Below are 16,839 nucleotides of genomic sequence, written 5' to 3' on the forward strand. Positions count from 1 at the left end.
AAATACTTATACAGCTATCCTGAATTCTAACCTGCCTTGGCACATTGATCGCAAGATATTCAAGGCATCCATTGATATCTTAAAGAAGAAACAAATTGTTTAGTAATTATTAAAGCGTGAAGAAGTTAACTGAAAAGGAGATGATTTACTTATAAAATTTGATTGTTCAGAAGAGAGCAGGAGTAGGAAGAGTCGTATTGGTATCGGTCGGCCTAGTGGCCTTAAACTGCTGGGGACAGGCAGCTCAGGTACCCGCACTTCCCACAATCAATAATAATGCATAGCATATAATAGTGTGTACTCATTGTTTGCTGACTGGAGGATAATAATGCTTCCAGTGGCTAGTTTTTCTGATGAAGAAGTCAAAGAGGTGAAAGGATTAATGATAGTCTATATACCTCTCTATAATTTTTTAACTGGAGCTGTCGAATTTACAGGTATTTCTCAACAATGAGAGATTTTTAGGATTATTATTTCTAATAATATTTCGCATTAAAACTTCGATTTTTTTTTCATGTAGTTTTACTGGTTTGTTGCTAGATGCTAGATTTTTTCATCCTCTCAGGAAGTGCCACTTGGCCTCATACAATGTTCATATTTTTAAGCGTTTGACTTGGTTGATCAAAATATCCTAATCTACTTATCAATGAATAACTTTGAAGCAGATCCTCTCTTAGTATATTTGAATATGTATTCTTTCAAATAGATCCCCAGCTGTAAAACAAAAATATTCTATCTTAACCCCTACTTTGACTCGAATTCCTCAAGGAACCTTGTTTGGACCACTCTTATATCTAGTATTGATTAATAAAAATGGTAACAGATTCCCTCAAAGGCACTAATATGAAGATGGTCTGCTGATTCTTGAAGTATGCCATAGAAACATCAAAAGTGAATCCCCTGAAAATCTTACTCATGTTTTTGAGGAATCTAAAAAATTACGCCTGAAAGTAAATTCCACTAAGTCATATACAATGACTATAAACTTCTTAAAATTCTTGAAATCCACTTCCGATTTCTTAGACTCTATCCCACCCAAAATGCTAGTGAATCAGGTTAAACTCCTCTGATTCAAAATTTCTGATAACCTTAAGTAGAACATGCACATTTCAAGGATTCTGCACTTTCCGGACAAAGGATAGTCAAAACTAGATTTTTAAAGTGAATTAAAATGGCAGATAAGCTTTGAATTGGCCAAATGTCGACAACATTTTCACTTTGAACAACAAAGAAATCTTTGCCTGACTGTTAAAACTGAGAGGAAGTGGGCCATTCCAGGTAGCACTTGGAGATACTATTCTTGTGGCATACAGGCTATACTAAGAAAAAAAGAAAATAATTGTAAGATATACAATTACAACCCATATGATTATCTAATGTTATTCATTATATTTGAGACAATTTTTTTCAGGTTTTTTTTTTCCACTGTCGGAATACTGTTTTATACGTTTATACATTAAACAAAGTTGAAGAAAAACAAAGAAATCCAGTAAAACAGAATAGGCATGCATGTTGAATGCATCTGGATCCACCCACAAGCATTCCCCAAATATTTCAACACATGTCAAATTGGTTTCCGACTTACGTCAAAAACAGGTAATTTTTTGTTCTGCCAACATAGGTGAAAACGCTCGAATTTCCGAAAATCGGAGTTTTGTAACCTTTCCTGATAAAATTTCAAACTTCTAATCGATAGTTAGACTCCTAGATATTTTTCCTTCATACTGAAACCCTTTTCAAACAAAAACTCTTTAAATTAAGACTTCCAGAATAGAAAAAAATCATTTTTTACAAAAAACAATCCTTGGTGCCTTTATCCTATAGTTCTACCCTGAAATGCATATACATACAATGAATTTTTTGTAGGTCACACTTTTTGTCAAATTGACTAAACAGTTTGTCAAAATCAGCGAAAATCCACTGTACATACACAATCCAGGATATATAAGTCCAAATTAGGGTGAGGAGGGGCTAAAGTTCATCCCCAATGTAAAACAAATGTTATATTTAGAATCCCAATGAAGATCTGATTCTAAACACATTTCTACATTACCAAGACAATTCTGTAGGATTGTCCTTGTTTTCATAAACTGGACAATATAGGCATCAAATGTTAAAATGGCAGTAGACTGAGACAGTACCAAATGATGCTGCATACGTCTGCCCCACCATGTCTAAAAAAAGTTATCCCCACACGCAAAATCCCCCCTAAATTAAGCACCACTCAAATCAACCTTTCGAAACCAAGCTGTCACCTTTCTGAAACTCAAACTGTCTATTAGTGTTTCAACTGGTATAATAGGGTATTTTACCATATTTTAGAGACCCCCATAAAGTTGGAATTTTGGCTTTTTTTACGTAATTACTGGTATCTTACATATTTTACTGACATATTTTACAAGAGCTTGCAACTTTAACAGCACAAAAGTGAAAAGAGGCTGGCAAAAACAGGTTTGGATATGATTTTGTTTTGTCTATAGCTGTATTACCTGGTCTAAATTGCTTTCCTAAAAGAATTTGGGAATCCCTTTACTACAGATATTAGAGTTGCCTCATCAAAAAAAAACAACTAAATAATCCAGATGTTCAACAATGTGGAGGGCCAAAGCAGGATCAATATCTTCATTTTTATTTTAAATTTTGCATCTCAGAGAAATCTTGTGTTCGTGCCATCATTCTGATGGGAGCCCCCCCCCCCTTTCCCTCTGTGTAATTCTAAATATGATTTTGTTTTGTCTATAGCTGTATTGCCGGTCTAAATTGCCTTCCTAAAAGAATGTGGGAATCCCTTTACTTCAGATATTAGAGTTGCCTCATAGAAAAGAACTAAATAATCTAGATCTTCAACAATGTGGAGGGCCAAAGCAGAATCAATATCTTCATTTTTATTTTAAATTTCACATCTCAGAGAAATCTTGTGTTCATACCATCATTCTGCTGGGAGCCCCCTCCCCCTTTTCCCTCTGTGCAATTCCAAATATTCATTAAAAGGGAAATTGAAATTTCTACTCTCCTGTTTAAGTCAGAGGCAATTGTATAGCAGTGCCTATAGAAAGGATCCATAAGGGTTCAATGTATTCATATTTGTTCATTTTTTTTCCCAGTGGCACTGTATATGGAAGGAGCGGGCAAATAAAACTTTGGAGGGGGCTCAGTCAATTGGTAATTGAAAGTTCCAGTGCCCTTTTCTAAGACTTAGCCAGCTTTTCATCAAATGGGTTGTAACTGACTATAGCGTCTTTAATGCCTCCAAGATTGTTCGAGTTGAGATGCGTCCATTAGGAATTCTCTTAGCGGCTTTGAGAATGCTGTAAAGACCCTGAATGTTAAGATTAAGGATGCAGTTAAGGACTCTTTGCTAGCTTTAAAGAAGAAAAGCGGAAATTGACACTCAGTTTAAGGCAATACAACATAGGATTCATACTCTTGAGCAATGCTCAGGAATGGCAAAGGACAGTAATAAAAGACTTAGTAACCACAAAAGTAGCTACATTAAGAGAAGATTTATATGAACAATTCGAAAATCACACAAAGGCAATGATTGCCGAGGATCGTGAAAGACAAAAAAAGAAAACTTAATATAGTGGTCTTCAGAGTTCCTCCACAAACTGATGATGCCTGATTTGTGCGGGATTATTTGGGTCATGATTATGGAATCCTTGATGTTACCGTCCTGAACGTTAGCAGACTAGGGAACGTAACAATCGTACCAGGACACAGTACTCAACGTCCTAACCCAATAATCTTCTCCGTGGCTAATTTCAAAATAAAAAAGCTAATCTTTCAGAAATTCATTGAAAGAAAGGGTGCCATTCAATTTAGAAATGATTTGTTAAAGCATGATCGCGAAAAAAGACAAAAATTGTACGAAGAGCTGCATAAGAGAAGATTGAATGGGGAAGTGGACTTAGCAATCAGAGGAAAAAATATTGGGCAGAAAACTTCCAGACGCTTGCGACGCGTCAATCACCATTGCAAGAGAATGTCATGGAATCATAGATATGTCTGGTACCCCTTTAAGACTTGTAACTAGTTCTATAAGTAGTGTTTATAAGTAGTGTTTATAGTAGTGTCTATAAGTATATGTTAGCGCTTGATCAGATAACAGAAATTATGAACCCCGTATTCGATACCACTTCTCTTAAATCATATGACTCTGGATCAAAAGAAGCTAATGATGACAATATTACTATTGAGGGACTTGTGGTACAATACAGTAATGTAGACTGTATTACTACAAAGACGAACGAAATTAAGTTGGTGATGTCAACAAGGCACAAAGTAAGTATTTGCATTCACTGAGATGAAACCAAAATATATTGCATTTGTTCTTACTGATATACAAATTCAAGTACCTGGGTTTGAGCTACTCGCCAATCTGTCAAAGCCAAATGGTAGAGGGATAGCAGTGTACATCAAATCTCTGCTCCAGGTAAAAGCTCTTAAAGTAAATTCAGATTACAAACCTTGGGCTGAGCATATATGGATAACGATTCTGCAGTGAGGTCTCCCTGTAGACATAGGCTGTTTTTAAAGAAGTCCCAGCTCCCCTTGTCAGACAAGTTCTTTTCTAGAAATTGCATATTCTATTAATAATGTGAAGAAGCAATATTATAAGAACTTTCTTATTGTTGGAGATTTTAACTTACCGGAATTACAGTGGATTGATGGGTTTGCTGTCACAAAAGGGGTTGAAATCCCAAATGACACCCTTCTAGAGTGCCTTCATGAACATTTGACATACCGAGCAATGGATTTTCCAACCAGGTACAAAAGTGCGCAGAACCCAACACTACTAGAATTTTTGTTTATTAATGACCACAAGACGCTCATTAGTGTCAATTCAGAACCACCATTCAGAGCAAGTGACCATGTTGCAATTACTTGTAGGCTTAGGTTGTACCCAGAAAAGGATAATTGGATTAAGCATGTGTAAACAAATTACAACCAGGTCACACAAGAGTTGGCACACTAGGATTGGTCATTCATTGATGTTAAGAATATGGAGGAGGCTTGGGTTGAAATGAAAAGGGTTTCAATTAAAGCAACAGAAAAACATACAGTAATTTCCTAGAAAAGAAGACCCAACCCCCTACCATTTATCACTAGTGATATCAAGCAAGCTGTGCATAGAAAGAAGAAGTATTGAAGCAAATACAAAAGCAACCCTTCCCATGAGAACTATCAAAAATTTAAACAAACCCAAAATAAAGTTAGATATCTCACGAGAAAACTTACGACACAATATGAAGACAGATTGGAATTTGATTCAAAATCTAACCCTAAGAGATTTTGGAAGTATGCTTCAGCTCGGAAACCAGGGAAATACTCAGTTATGGAACTACTTGTAAAGGGCAGTACAATTAGTACCCCAAAAGATATAGCAGCTGAATTGAGTAGTCAATTTAAGTCAGTGTTCATGTCTCCAGACAATGCCCCCTTACCAGAAGCACCAGAATATTCAATTCAGGAACCTATGCGAAAGATAACTGTGGTTGCCTCTGATGTGGAGATTTGATTAAAGCTCCTTAATCCTAAAAAATCTGTTGGCCCAGATGAAGTTCACCCACGAGTATTGAAAGAAGCTCATGCAGAAATAGCCCTTCCCCTTGTAAACATGTTTCAGAAGTCTCTTGATGCTAAGCAGATTCCTCAGGATTGGCGGAATGCTAACATTACACCTGTACACAAAGGGGCTAGCCACAACAGCGTTTTCAATTATCAACCCATTAGTCTTACATCTGTAGCTGGTAAAATCTTAGAAGGAATCATGAATACTCGCACTGCTGGATACATGACCACCAATGAGGTGCTTGGTGATAGTCAGCATGGCTTCAGACATGGATGCTTCGTTGAGACTAATTTGATTGATGCATATGATTATGTTCCTGAGTATATAGATCAAGCAATCCCTGTTGACTTGGTTCTACTGGATTTTACAAAAGCCTTCAAATAAAGTATGTCATGGTCAACTAAGGACCAAGTTATTTGCAATTGGAATACCTAATGAAATCGCAGAATGGGTGCTTCAGTTTCTTTCGGGAGAAAGCAAAGGGTGAAAATATTTAGAAAAAATGGACAGGTATTCTTTTCAGAAGAAGTGGAAGTATTAAGTAGAGTGCCCCAGGAAACCCACTTGGGACCAACACTATTCAACACTTTATTAATGACACACCAACCACAGTCAAAAATAAAATAAGTCTTTATGCTGATGACTCTAAACTCATTTGACCTGTTGATACGTTCAATAAGAGAGCCTCTATACAGAATGATCTGTGGGTACTTTCCCAGTGGGCAACGTTGTGGAGGCTTGAATTCAATGTAAGTAAACGTTGAACAATCCACTCTGGAAAGAAAAATGCCCTTATCATATGTTAGGGATGGATGGATCAAGACTAACTATCATCTAGTATGAAGCAGAGAGAGACTTGGGGGTCATAGTTGGTAAAGAATTAAAATTCATTATGAACACACAGACAGCTGTAGTCAAAGCACTCCAAACCCTAGGCATTATAAAAAGAACAATCACTAGTAGGTCACCCATGGTGATGACTAAATTATACAAGGCATTGGTCAGGCCTAATTTGGAGTTTGGCATGTGTGTTGCTAGCACCCTCAACAAAGGTGACCAGCAGAAGTTAGAATCAGTTCAGAGCCAGGCTACAAAAACAATTGACGGATGCAAATGCTTAAAACTACTCATCCCATTTGAAGAAACTGAAACTCCACACTCTTGTATAGAGACATAAAAGGGGTGATATTATTATGGCACATAAGCTCCTGAATTCTAACTCTCCATTAATAAGACATTTCAACTTGACCAATCTGCCAGAACTATGGGGCATAGTCAGAAACTATATAAGAAGAGAGCTGCCACTAGACTACGCAAAAACTTCTTCACTAACAGAATAGTGAGTTTGTGGGATTCACTAACCAAAAAATCGGTCACTACCCCAGTACTGCTGCCTATAAAAGAACCATTGAAATGAGAATGGTCATCAAAGCTGTGGAGAACTGAGTGGGATGCCATTGAGACATCCAACCATAGTCATAACTAACCATTAATTCTACAGGATTTAATCCTTATTTTGCTGGAAAATGCAATTTAAGGTATTAATGGCATGCTTGATTTTCTTTTTCCTTTTTTTTGCAAAATGGATGCCCAGCATCAGGCAATGTCCAAGTGCTGAGGTATTACCCAAGGCACAAGATTACCAAAGAGATAAACTGGAATGTTAAAATTAGAGACTTAATTTATTCAACAGCTACAAAATTAATACCTGAATGCCTGAAATGTGATTATTACCTGATTTGATTGTGATGAAATGGGTTTATAGGCGAAATTGGATATCTCTTCTGGCCGAAGGACTTTTAGCCTACTTTGTGGACCTCTCAAGCTATATCTACCTTTTAAAATCGTGTGAAAAGTTTACTTTGGATTTTCTTAGACAATCTAAAATCAATTTTCTTGGATTTTTTACCCCTCGAAAAGATAAGTCATTTAACCTTATTTTCGGACTATAATCAAACTTTGAGTATCGAGAATTGGAGTTGCGCATTTTTATTGAATTATGTCTGATGCAGACAGCGATAGCATGCGATCGGTGGGTGACAGGAAACTGGTTTACTCGCCTGTGTTAAATTTCATAGACTAATTTCGAATATAGAATAGATGATGAAGTGATAATTAAGTGTGCTGTTGATTTTTTTGACGGATCAGTCATTTCTTCTGCTAAGGTGGAATTTTGGAGTACAGTTAACAATGATATCCAGCCAAAAAGCATATTAGTGTTAAGGCAGCGTCAAATAATGTTAAGAATATTCTCGATCTGCTACGTAAGTGTGGTAATGACGATTTGGATATTCCTTGCTACGTCATTTGTGTACCTACTGAAGTCCCTTTTGAACAAATTTTAAAAGTTATGTCTTCTAAAATGGTGTCTTACGAAACCAATTTCCCATCCCTTTCGTCTTGCAACGATGAAAATCATGCCACTGTGATTATCTCCAAGGTTCTACGTGATCTGAGCAATCCTACGAAACACAGACAAGCTCTGGAACAAGTTCGCGGTCATGAATCGATTCTGTCGGTTAAACCTGTTGATGACAAGATGATTGTGTCCATTGATAAAACCACTGCCCCAGAGTTCTGTGTCTCAGCCCAGTCTGTCATACACTCCTCAATCGTGAAAATGAAAGCCAAAAAGTACTATGGTTTAGTTAAAGGCATTGAAAGTGATTTTGAACTCGCTTTGTTTAAGGAGGTCACTGGGATCACTGATGCTTCTCGTCTTGGCAACTCGAATTCTGTAAAGCTCTGTTTTAGGAATGCCAGGTCACTCAACCATGCTTTGAAAGATGGTATTCGGATTGAGTATGAATCAATTCGAGTATCTGTTCGTCACGATCTTCCACGATGATGTAGCAAGTGCCGTTCACCCAACCACCTACAGGTGGCATGCAAAAGTTCTTTCCCGAAATGTTCTCGATGTGCTGGTCCTCATGAGGCAACACGTGATTCGCCGTGTCAAATGCAGCCCAAATGCGCTAACTGTGATGGATCCCATGTTTCTTATAGCCGATGGTGCCCTATTCTACGTGATATTGTTAACAGCAGAAATAAAATCCCAAACCTTAAATGAATGAATTGGACTATACAAGTATTATACAAGATTTTACGTTTCTCACGAATTTATCACTGTGCAATAATGTTTTAACTATTACGATGACCAAAATAATTTGCCCACCAGCCCCTAGCTAGCCCCAACAGCCCTTTAAACCAAATTAACTGTGAATAACTCGGCACTTTTGATTTTGTGAAAAATGTGAAACCTAAGCTAATGGAAGAGACCAAACTTCATGTAATTTTAATTAATGGTTACTGCCCTTTCAACGTAATTGGAATAACGGAGACGTGGCTTCCAGAAATTGATGATACTAATGAATTTTCCCTCCCTGGCTTTAAAGCTATTCATATTGAAAGAAACTTAACCAACTCCTTTGGCGGCCTTTCTCTGTACATCCAGTCAAGTCTAAAATTCACCAGCTATTAGACTGTAGATCCTTATTCTCACAACCTATAAATAATAGATGCATTTATTCAATAATGGTAGACATATGTATAGATGAGAATTCTTTTATTTTTTCATTATTTTATAAACCACCCTCATTTCCGACACCTTTCTTTTGTAATCCGTTTGATGATTTTTCTAGTTTTATTAATTTACCACAAAAGAAGGCAATAGTTTTAGGGGACTTCAATTGTAATTTTCTGAATGTTAGCAATAATAATGATTGTGATACCTTCTTTGAAACATTTACCTCAAATGGTCTTCTTCTCACAATCCTTTTTCCTAATAGAGTTGATCCTATGAGGTCTACAACTACTGTAATTGACAACATTTTTGTATCCACTTCCCTGGGAAGCCACCCGTCCTCCAAAATAATATTTTCTGACCTGTCACATCACTTTCCAATCCATCTCTCCCTACCCTCCCTACCAGTTACTCAACCCTCTAGAACTAATACCCCTATGTCTAATAGAATATATAATACTGTAAATATGAAACAGTTCATGGATTGTTTGAAATCCTTTGACCGGTCCACGGTTTTGGATTGTCAGGATGTTGATTCAGCCACAGATAGTTATACAAAGGGACTGAGTGATTTTATCAGTTCAACCTTTCCAGTCCGTAAATCAAACCGAAAAACTACCCATATACACATCTGGATGTCCAATAGCCTGATAGTATCTTCATACCGAAAAAATGACCTATATAAGTTAGCATGCAAAACCAGTGGCGTTATTTACCTGACTAATGATAAAAAATACAAAAACTTATGTACAAAACTTGTCTGGGAAGCAAAAGAAAATTATTATTATTCAAAAGTCTCTAACTGCAAAGGAAACTTGCAAAAAATTTGTGACCACAATAAATGAAATTCTTTCAAAAAAAAGGAATTCAAGATCTGTACCTATTAACCTTGAGGACATCAGCGGCAGATTAATTGACCCAATTTCAGTACCGGATGCTTTTAATAATTATTATAGTAATATTCCAAATGCTAACTCCTTTTGCCTCTCCCAGTCTTTACACCCTAGCAAGAAACCCAGATCCATGTTTTTCTCTCCAACTGATTGTAAAGAGGTGCTTCTAGTTATCAAATCTCTCTCTAAAAGTATTACACCTGACTTCTTTGGCATAAGTAATAAGTTTCTTAGGACTGTATCTTCCTGTATTTGTGAACCTATTGAGCACATAGCAAACCTTCCATGCCCAATGGAGTCTTCCCAGAAACATTTAAATCAGCAATTGTTATCCCAATTCATAAAAAGACAATCTGTCTTATTGGGCAATTATTGCCCAATCTCACTTCTCCCAGTTATATCGAAAGTGCTCGAGAGAATTATATTCCAACGTCTTTCTCCCTTTTTATTTGGGATTCATTCTTCAGATTTGTTGATTTCTCCTCATCAATATGGCTTCTGTGCCAAATTTTCAACTGCTCATGCACTAATAGATGCCACAAAGTTTACACGTTCCCAACTTGACCTTAAAAATACTGTATTGGGCTTATTTCAGGATTTCTCAAAGGCCTTTGACATGGTTGATCACAGTGTTTTATTAAGTAAACTCAACAACGTAGGGATTTGTGGAGTTCCTTTCTCATGGTCCAGCTCTTATCTCTGGTAGAGTACAGAGTGTGAGTCTGGGCAGGGCGACTTCACATCCCCTACCTGTCTGGAGGGGCGTCCCACAGGGCTCTGTTTTTAGTCCAATACTTTTTCTCCTTTATATTAACGATTTGATTACGGACCTAGGTCCATCTGTGCACCCAATGTTTTGGGGACAATAGCAACTTTTTCATCACCAGTCCTAATTTACCATTGGTTGTAACCTCTACTCAAACCCTTCTGAATAGAGTACAGGAGTGGTGTCTCATTAACTGCATGACCATTAACAGCAAGAAAAGTCAGGTTGTATTATTTCAAACCCCTTACAAAAAAAAAAGGTCACATGCACTTGGCCTAAGATATTCTATCAATCTCCTCCTGCAGGTCAAAGTTGCCAAGTTTCTTGGTGTCCACATAGACTCCTCCCTATCATTTGCAAAACATATGTTCTATACCAGAGCCATAATCTTGCGACAGGTAAGTATGATTAATTGTGTACCCTTGTTACCCTTTATTACTCTTTTATTTACAAATATATCTCATACTGCGGATCTGTTTGGGGCAATACTAATCCTTCAGTTACCAATAAATTTAAATTTGCCCAAAACCATGCCGTCAAAGCAGTTTTTGGCTGCCCCAACTATATCCCACCCAAGACTTGTACTCTGATTTTGGTATTATCCTTTTTGAACAAATCATCAAAAAATTAAATCAATCCCTTGCATACTCAGGTTACCAAAAAATCTTCTTCTCCATTTATTATCTTATTTTAATAGTAATAATTCTGAAGGCCTCTGTTTCCATTCATCCAACGATTCCTTTATTGTCCCCAAGTGTGTCACTAGTTCTACCCACCAATCCCCCGTCTATAAATCTATACTTGAATGGAACTTAATACCCTCCAGTGTTGATCTATCCATAAGTTTTTGCATGATGTATAACCATGTACTAAAATTTTGATATTATAATTCTCTAAATCTTTATTCAATTTGCTTTAATTAGCCATGTTTTCTCATTTCTTTTTTATCTCTCTTCTTTATTTTCAATTTTTTGTTGTTGCTAGTCCTTAACAAGTTTGCTTCTATGATCTTTATTATTATTGGTGTTATGTGTTTTTTTTATTTGAATAAACTGAATTGAAATAACTTGATGAAACTCTAGATGAAGGGACATTACCTTTTTTAAGCCCAGGAAAACCAAAATCATTAGAAAATTTCATTAAAAGCTGGAAACTGATGCTTAAAGAGAAATAAGGTAAAACCAAAGAGAAATAAGGTAAAACCTCCTTTTACAAATTTTACCTCATTTTACCATTTTGGCTTAACCAGTCTTTATTGTATAGTAATTTTACAACACTACTATCTATTGCCATGTCTAATTGCCATTTATGTTGTCAAACACTGTCTTGGCTCTAGAAAAATATAACTATGACTGTTTGGGTTTTTGTGAATAAATTTATATTTTTTAATCTTATAAGGCCTCAATACCCAATACAGTATTTACAGATGCTTTATTCACCAAAAACGTATATGAAATTTTCATTTTATTTTACATTTGGAAGTAAAATTATGTGACTTTTTTCTTGTTTACTTGTTAGGGTTTCTGTATATTGCATGTAAAATTAGGCACTTGTGATTTCTCATTTTCCATCAAAAAAATCAGATGTTACTTGATAAAGGCAGGTAACAATAAGAACTAAATCTATTCACACAACCTTTTTCTAACTTTAAAGCAATTTATTTGGGCACTTATGCAAAGCAGCTGGGGCCTGAACATTTTGAGACTTCATCAGTTTCATAACTGTCATGATTTATCAGTAGTATTTATAATACTACTACTACTAACAACTCACAACAGCACCAAGCCACCTTAGGCCATCACAGCTATGCACAATTTTCCTCCATCCAAATCTATTCAAAGCCTACCTCTTTACACCCTCCTAGGAAGTTCCCAATTCTTTTAAATATTTTATTATGACCTTCTCTGACCCAAACCACAGACAACCTAATTTCTGTTTAGACCTAGATGGTTGGTAAAAAAGGAGAATCTTTGGCAATCTGTCATTCTTCAACTGCAGAATGTTCCTTAGCCATCTCAGTCTTTCTCTCACTATAGTCCAAGAAAGTGATATTCAACCTTACTTTTTGTACAGCCTACTGTTTGAAATATAGTTAGTCATTTGGGTACCTAGAACAATCTGTAAGCAATTTCTTTGGAATACATCTAGCAAATACCAGGAAAACACCCTTCCCAGTCTCTTTGCACAGCCCATGCATTCTGGTACTAGAGGATATTCAATGAAGCTCCCCATGCAGCATTTCATGAGTAGACATAGAAGTCATTTCTTCAGCCAAAGAGTCATCAATCTGTGGAATCAGTCGTCTGAGGAAACAGTTTCTGCAACTTCAACCAACATGTTCAAGTCCCACCTTGATAGGGAATGACTCTGCCAGGAGTTCCTTTACAATTGGGAAACTGCAGAGTCCTCCACAAGACTCTAGATCAACAACCACAACATACATCAAACAAATTTTTTTCATTATAGGAGCATCACAAGGATGGAAAATCCTTATATTGCTCTAAGCTGTGATTTAAGGTAAAAATCTTCATCTGCTTTTCAAAGCATCCATGCTTCCAAGCCATATTTGACCACTGTCATCACTGTAGCTTCCAATAGGCCTATTCTAGTCTTGATTTGCAGACTTATCTTCCTATTCTTCCAAACTTTTTTAATTGTGAAAAAAAAACACCCTGAACCTTGGCCATTCTACTTTTAACATCTTCACTGCTCCTACTGTCTATACTAATAGCCTACTAGGTAATTGTTTAGTTTCATCACAAGCTGTCTAAACTGGAAACTATGCTGCAAAGCAGCATAGTTTCCATACTATAGCACTTAGAAATGTTAATTCTAGAAGCACATCCATTTCTGGTTGACCCTCCTCCTCTATGGGGCTGTCTTTAGACAGCTTGTGATGAAACTAAACAATTACTAGCTAATAATACCAAGGTAAATGAAGTTGTCAATCTGATCAATCTTTTTTGTTACCCAATTTACCTTTTGATCTTCACTTATTCCTAGACTTAGCAATTTAGTCAGTAAAATTCTAGTTAATTGACTTCCTGCTATCTTGGAAAGGATTTAGGTTAGGAAAATCACACTTTCAGGGATGGATCTACAGGCTAAAGTATGTCCCAGGAAAGTATTTTGAAGCAACTACCTCCTCTCCTTCTCCCTCTAGAGGGCACTGAAATTTGCCTACATGACAGGTCTCCTGTCATTACCTATTGAAATTTTGACAAAACAACATTTTACCTTAATTTTCAATTACTAGTTGCTTTTTCTCTGCCTTTAGATCTGAACATGCAATTCCTGTTAGGCTCTATTTGAGTAGAATTTTGAGCCATATCAATGTTTTTTTTTCAAAATTTAGGATATGTATTTGTATATCTTTAAAACCTTAAAAAATGGAATTGAGTAAAGTTATGAAGCTGAAAACAATTTTGTTGTACTTCAATTAAGCAGAAGATCTATTTTGCAAGGTTCCACTTTTATAACACACATATTTTTAAAGGTCATCAAAGGTCAGGGCCCTCTAGAGGGAGAAGGAGTGGAGGTAGTTGCTTCAAAATACCTTCCTGGGACATAGTTTAGTCTGTAGATTCATCCCTGAAAGTTTCATTTTCCTAACCTAAACCCTTTCTGAGATAGCAAGAAGTCAATTAACTAGAATTTTACCATTTAGTCTCCTTAATATTTATTTTTAAGGCTATTCTAGCACCTTGAACTCACTAAACCTCTAAAAGTTCAGCATATTAGGGGAGTGAGGGGTAAAAGTTTATTTCTGAAACATATAAGAGATAATTTTTAATTTTACCCCCTCTCCCCTCCCCCTAATGAGCAAATATATACCCTAAATTGGTATTTATAGGGGTGTAAATAAAATTTATTTGCTGCAAAAGTGATTTTTATATTTGGAAACGGCATAAAAAAAGATATCAAGTGGAATGTTGACTCTATTTTTTAAGCTAATAATATGAACAGCAAAATATTTACAACCTAGGCTATGCAGTATCTTACCCTCCTTTTGGTGCAACAGCCTAAGTCAATTTTTTGCAACTGGCTATACTTAAAATATAGGCTATTCAGTTAATAATATGCAACAATCAAACTATCTTGCGTCCAAATTTTGTGTCTCCAAGATCAGTATTTTCCTCCACTGTTCAGTGGCTGTAGCCTATTTTCAATGTTAAAAAACCAAGCGTCCTAGCCTGTGTCGAGGATGGTTATAAACCAGGAAGTTATTATTAATTCAAATCAGTTTCAAACAAACCTTTTAGTAAACTGTTTAAGTCCTAACCTTTAAGTAAACTGTTCTAAGTCCTATCCTAACGTTCCATGTGTTCGATTAGTTGTCCGACTACTTGTCCGTCAAGTATGATTACTATTCCAAGCGTTTCATGAGATGCACGTGACGTCAGAGGTTTGTTGGATAACCACCTGGAAAATTCAGCATTACTTGTCCGACAACTTACGCTTGCTAACCCAGCATCCATGGAATAGTTGGCTCGTGATTCTGATGAAAATCATCAAACAGGTAAACCGTCCTACGACTGCTGAGTGGAGAGCTATTCTTTCGCCCTCTTTCTTTTGAAGGAACTTCATGTGGATTAAAAAAGTCAACTTTTTATTACCGTATACCCAACAATACCTAAAAAAACAGTCCTTTATCACCATGTTCACATCCACATCTTTTTAAAATATAGCTTTAAATAATATTTAACATCACAGGCAAGTAAAAAGGGACAATCGGAGGTTTTCGATTTTGTATTCATATGCTTTTAAAGATGTGGTCTTTTCTGACAAATTACTCCAACATTACGGTACTTTACTAATTAAATTGGAACTATTACTTTTCCTAAAATGATGATAGAAGATTTTCTAAGATGAGTTTGTGTGCAATTATAAAGCCCTTTATAGTCTTTCACTGGTCATGATGCTAATCATTTTTCCTATGCAATTATAAGCCTCTAAAAGAACCTTATGCTTGCTCAGTTTTCAATACAGTGCTAATTAGGTAGCAAAATTAAGTCAGACAACAATTCCTAAAAATCGATTATTGTTTCTTATAATTTAAATACGAATTGTTTTTATAGTACCTAAATTCTTGATTTTAAATCTCCAGTTAGTCTCCTCTAAGAAAGAGTAAGACCGTGATTTCAAGCATCTTAAGCTACTATTGCATCTTGTAACCCGCACGGGCGGTAAGTCTGTGATTAGAGTATCCGTTTTTCTAAAAAAACAACCGGTGAAATAGAGGATACCGAACAAAACTAGGAAATTTGCGTAGAAAACTCTCGCAAAATTGAAATTTATGACGTGTTCCATCAGCTTAAGACTCACGGCAGACTGGGCATGTGCTATGCAATCTTAGCCAAGGAATAATGCAATCCTTATGAAATAAATGGGAGCATGGAAGTTTTTTGACACTTTCTTGGAGCTTGTAGTCATCCAAACAGACAGAACACTCCGAACTTTTCTTAACTTGTTCTTCTGTAATATTGACTGAAACCAAACTCTCGAAATCAGAAGAATCTGAACCGTCACTGTCCATTCCAGAAGAATCCAAACTTTCACTGCCGGTTTCAAGAGAATCCGGTTCTTCTGTAACATTGACTGTTGTAAGACTTTCACTGCCGGTGTCAAGAGAATCCGAACGGTCACTCTCAGTTTCAGATGAACTTGAACTCCCACTGTTTGTCTCAAACGGATCCGACATGTCACTGTCCTCTTGTCTTGTATTATATTTATTAGAATTACTGAAAAATGTGCAGCAAAAAAATTGCCAGAAAAATTGAGGTTCTTGTGAACTTTGATTCATATCACTTGATAATATTATGATACTATAATCATTGTTGATCTTATTAAACAAACATGCTGGAGAAGCACTGTCCCGAAACTAAAAACAAGACACGTTTTAGAAAATTCATTAAAAGTTATGTTCCAATGCATTATGTTTCTAAGGGCATTATTTGTGTTTAACATTTTTTTTCCATCGGTGGATTCTTCCAAAAATAATAGGTATATGATTTGACATGTTTTCCTATTTAAAAAAATACACAAAACTGACGTCACTTATCCTCAGTAATCCTGCTTTTTCCAG

At 36.2% G+C, this 16,839-nt stretch overlaps 2 protein-coding genes across 5 annotated transcripts in view; both read right to left on the reverse strand.

Annotated features, from left to right (window-relative positions):
* Positions 1-15,125, reverse strand: part of LOC136026191 (lysophospholipid acyltransferase 7-like) — a 150,295-nt gene extending 135,170 nt beyond the window's left edge. Inside the window, exons 1-2 of one of the 4 annotated variants that reach the window (XM_065702529.1) lie at positions 15,037-15,073; positions 4,356-4,570 (exon numbers count right to left, since the gene is read on the reverse strand). The gene's annotated coding sequence lies outside the window, so the exon portion shown is untranslated. Of the gene's footprint in view, positions 1-4,355; positions 4,571-14,756; positions 14,911-15,009 lie in introns of those variants that run through there. The other 3 variants (XM_065702514.1, XM_065702521.1, XM_065702538.1) reach the window with 3 other exon arrangements.
* Positions 15,126-16,068: 943 nt separating this feature from the next.
* On the reverse strand, positions 16,069-16,455 carry LOC136036543 (E3 ubiquitin-protein ligase RNF126-like). Its single transcript, XM_065719124.1, has one exon. It carries the CDS (start codon positions 16,453-16,455, stop codon positions 16,069-16,071), a length of 387 nt encoding a protein of 128 aa, XP_065575196.1.
* Positions 16,456-16,839: the final 384 nt, after the last annotated feature.

The sequence above is a fragment of the Artemia franciscana genome, chromosome 1 (genome assembly GCF_032884065.1).
Source record: "Artemia franciscana chromosome 1, ASM3288406v1, whole genome shotgun sequence".
NCBI classification, from domain to species: Eukaryota; Metazoa; Arthropoda; class Branchiopoda; order Anostraca; family Artemiidae; genus Artemia; species Artemia franciscana.

What these genes read in the sequence shown, in the direction of transcription:
- LOC136036543 (XM_065719124.1), bottom strand. Translation starts at nt 16,455, where the DNA reads ATGTCGGATCCGTTTGAGACAAACAGTGGGAGTTCAAGTTCATCTGAA.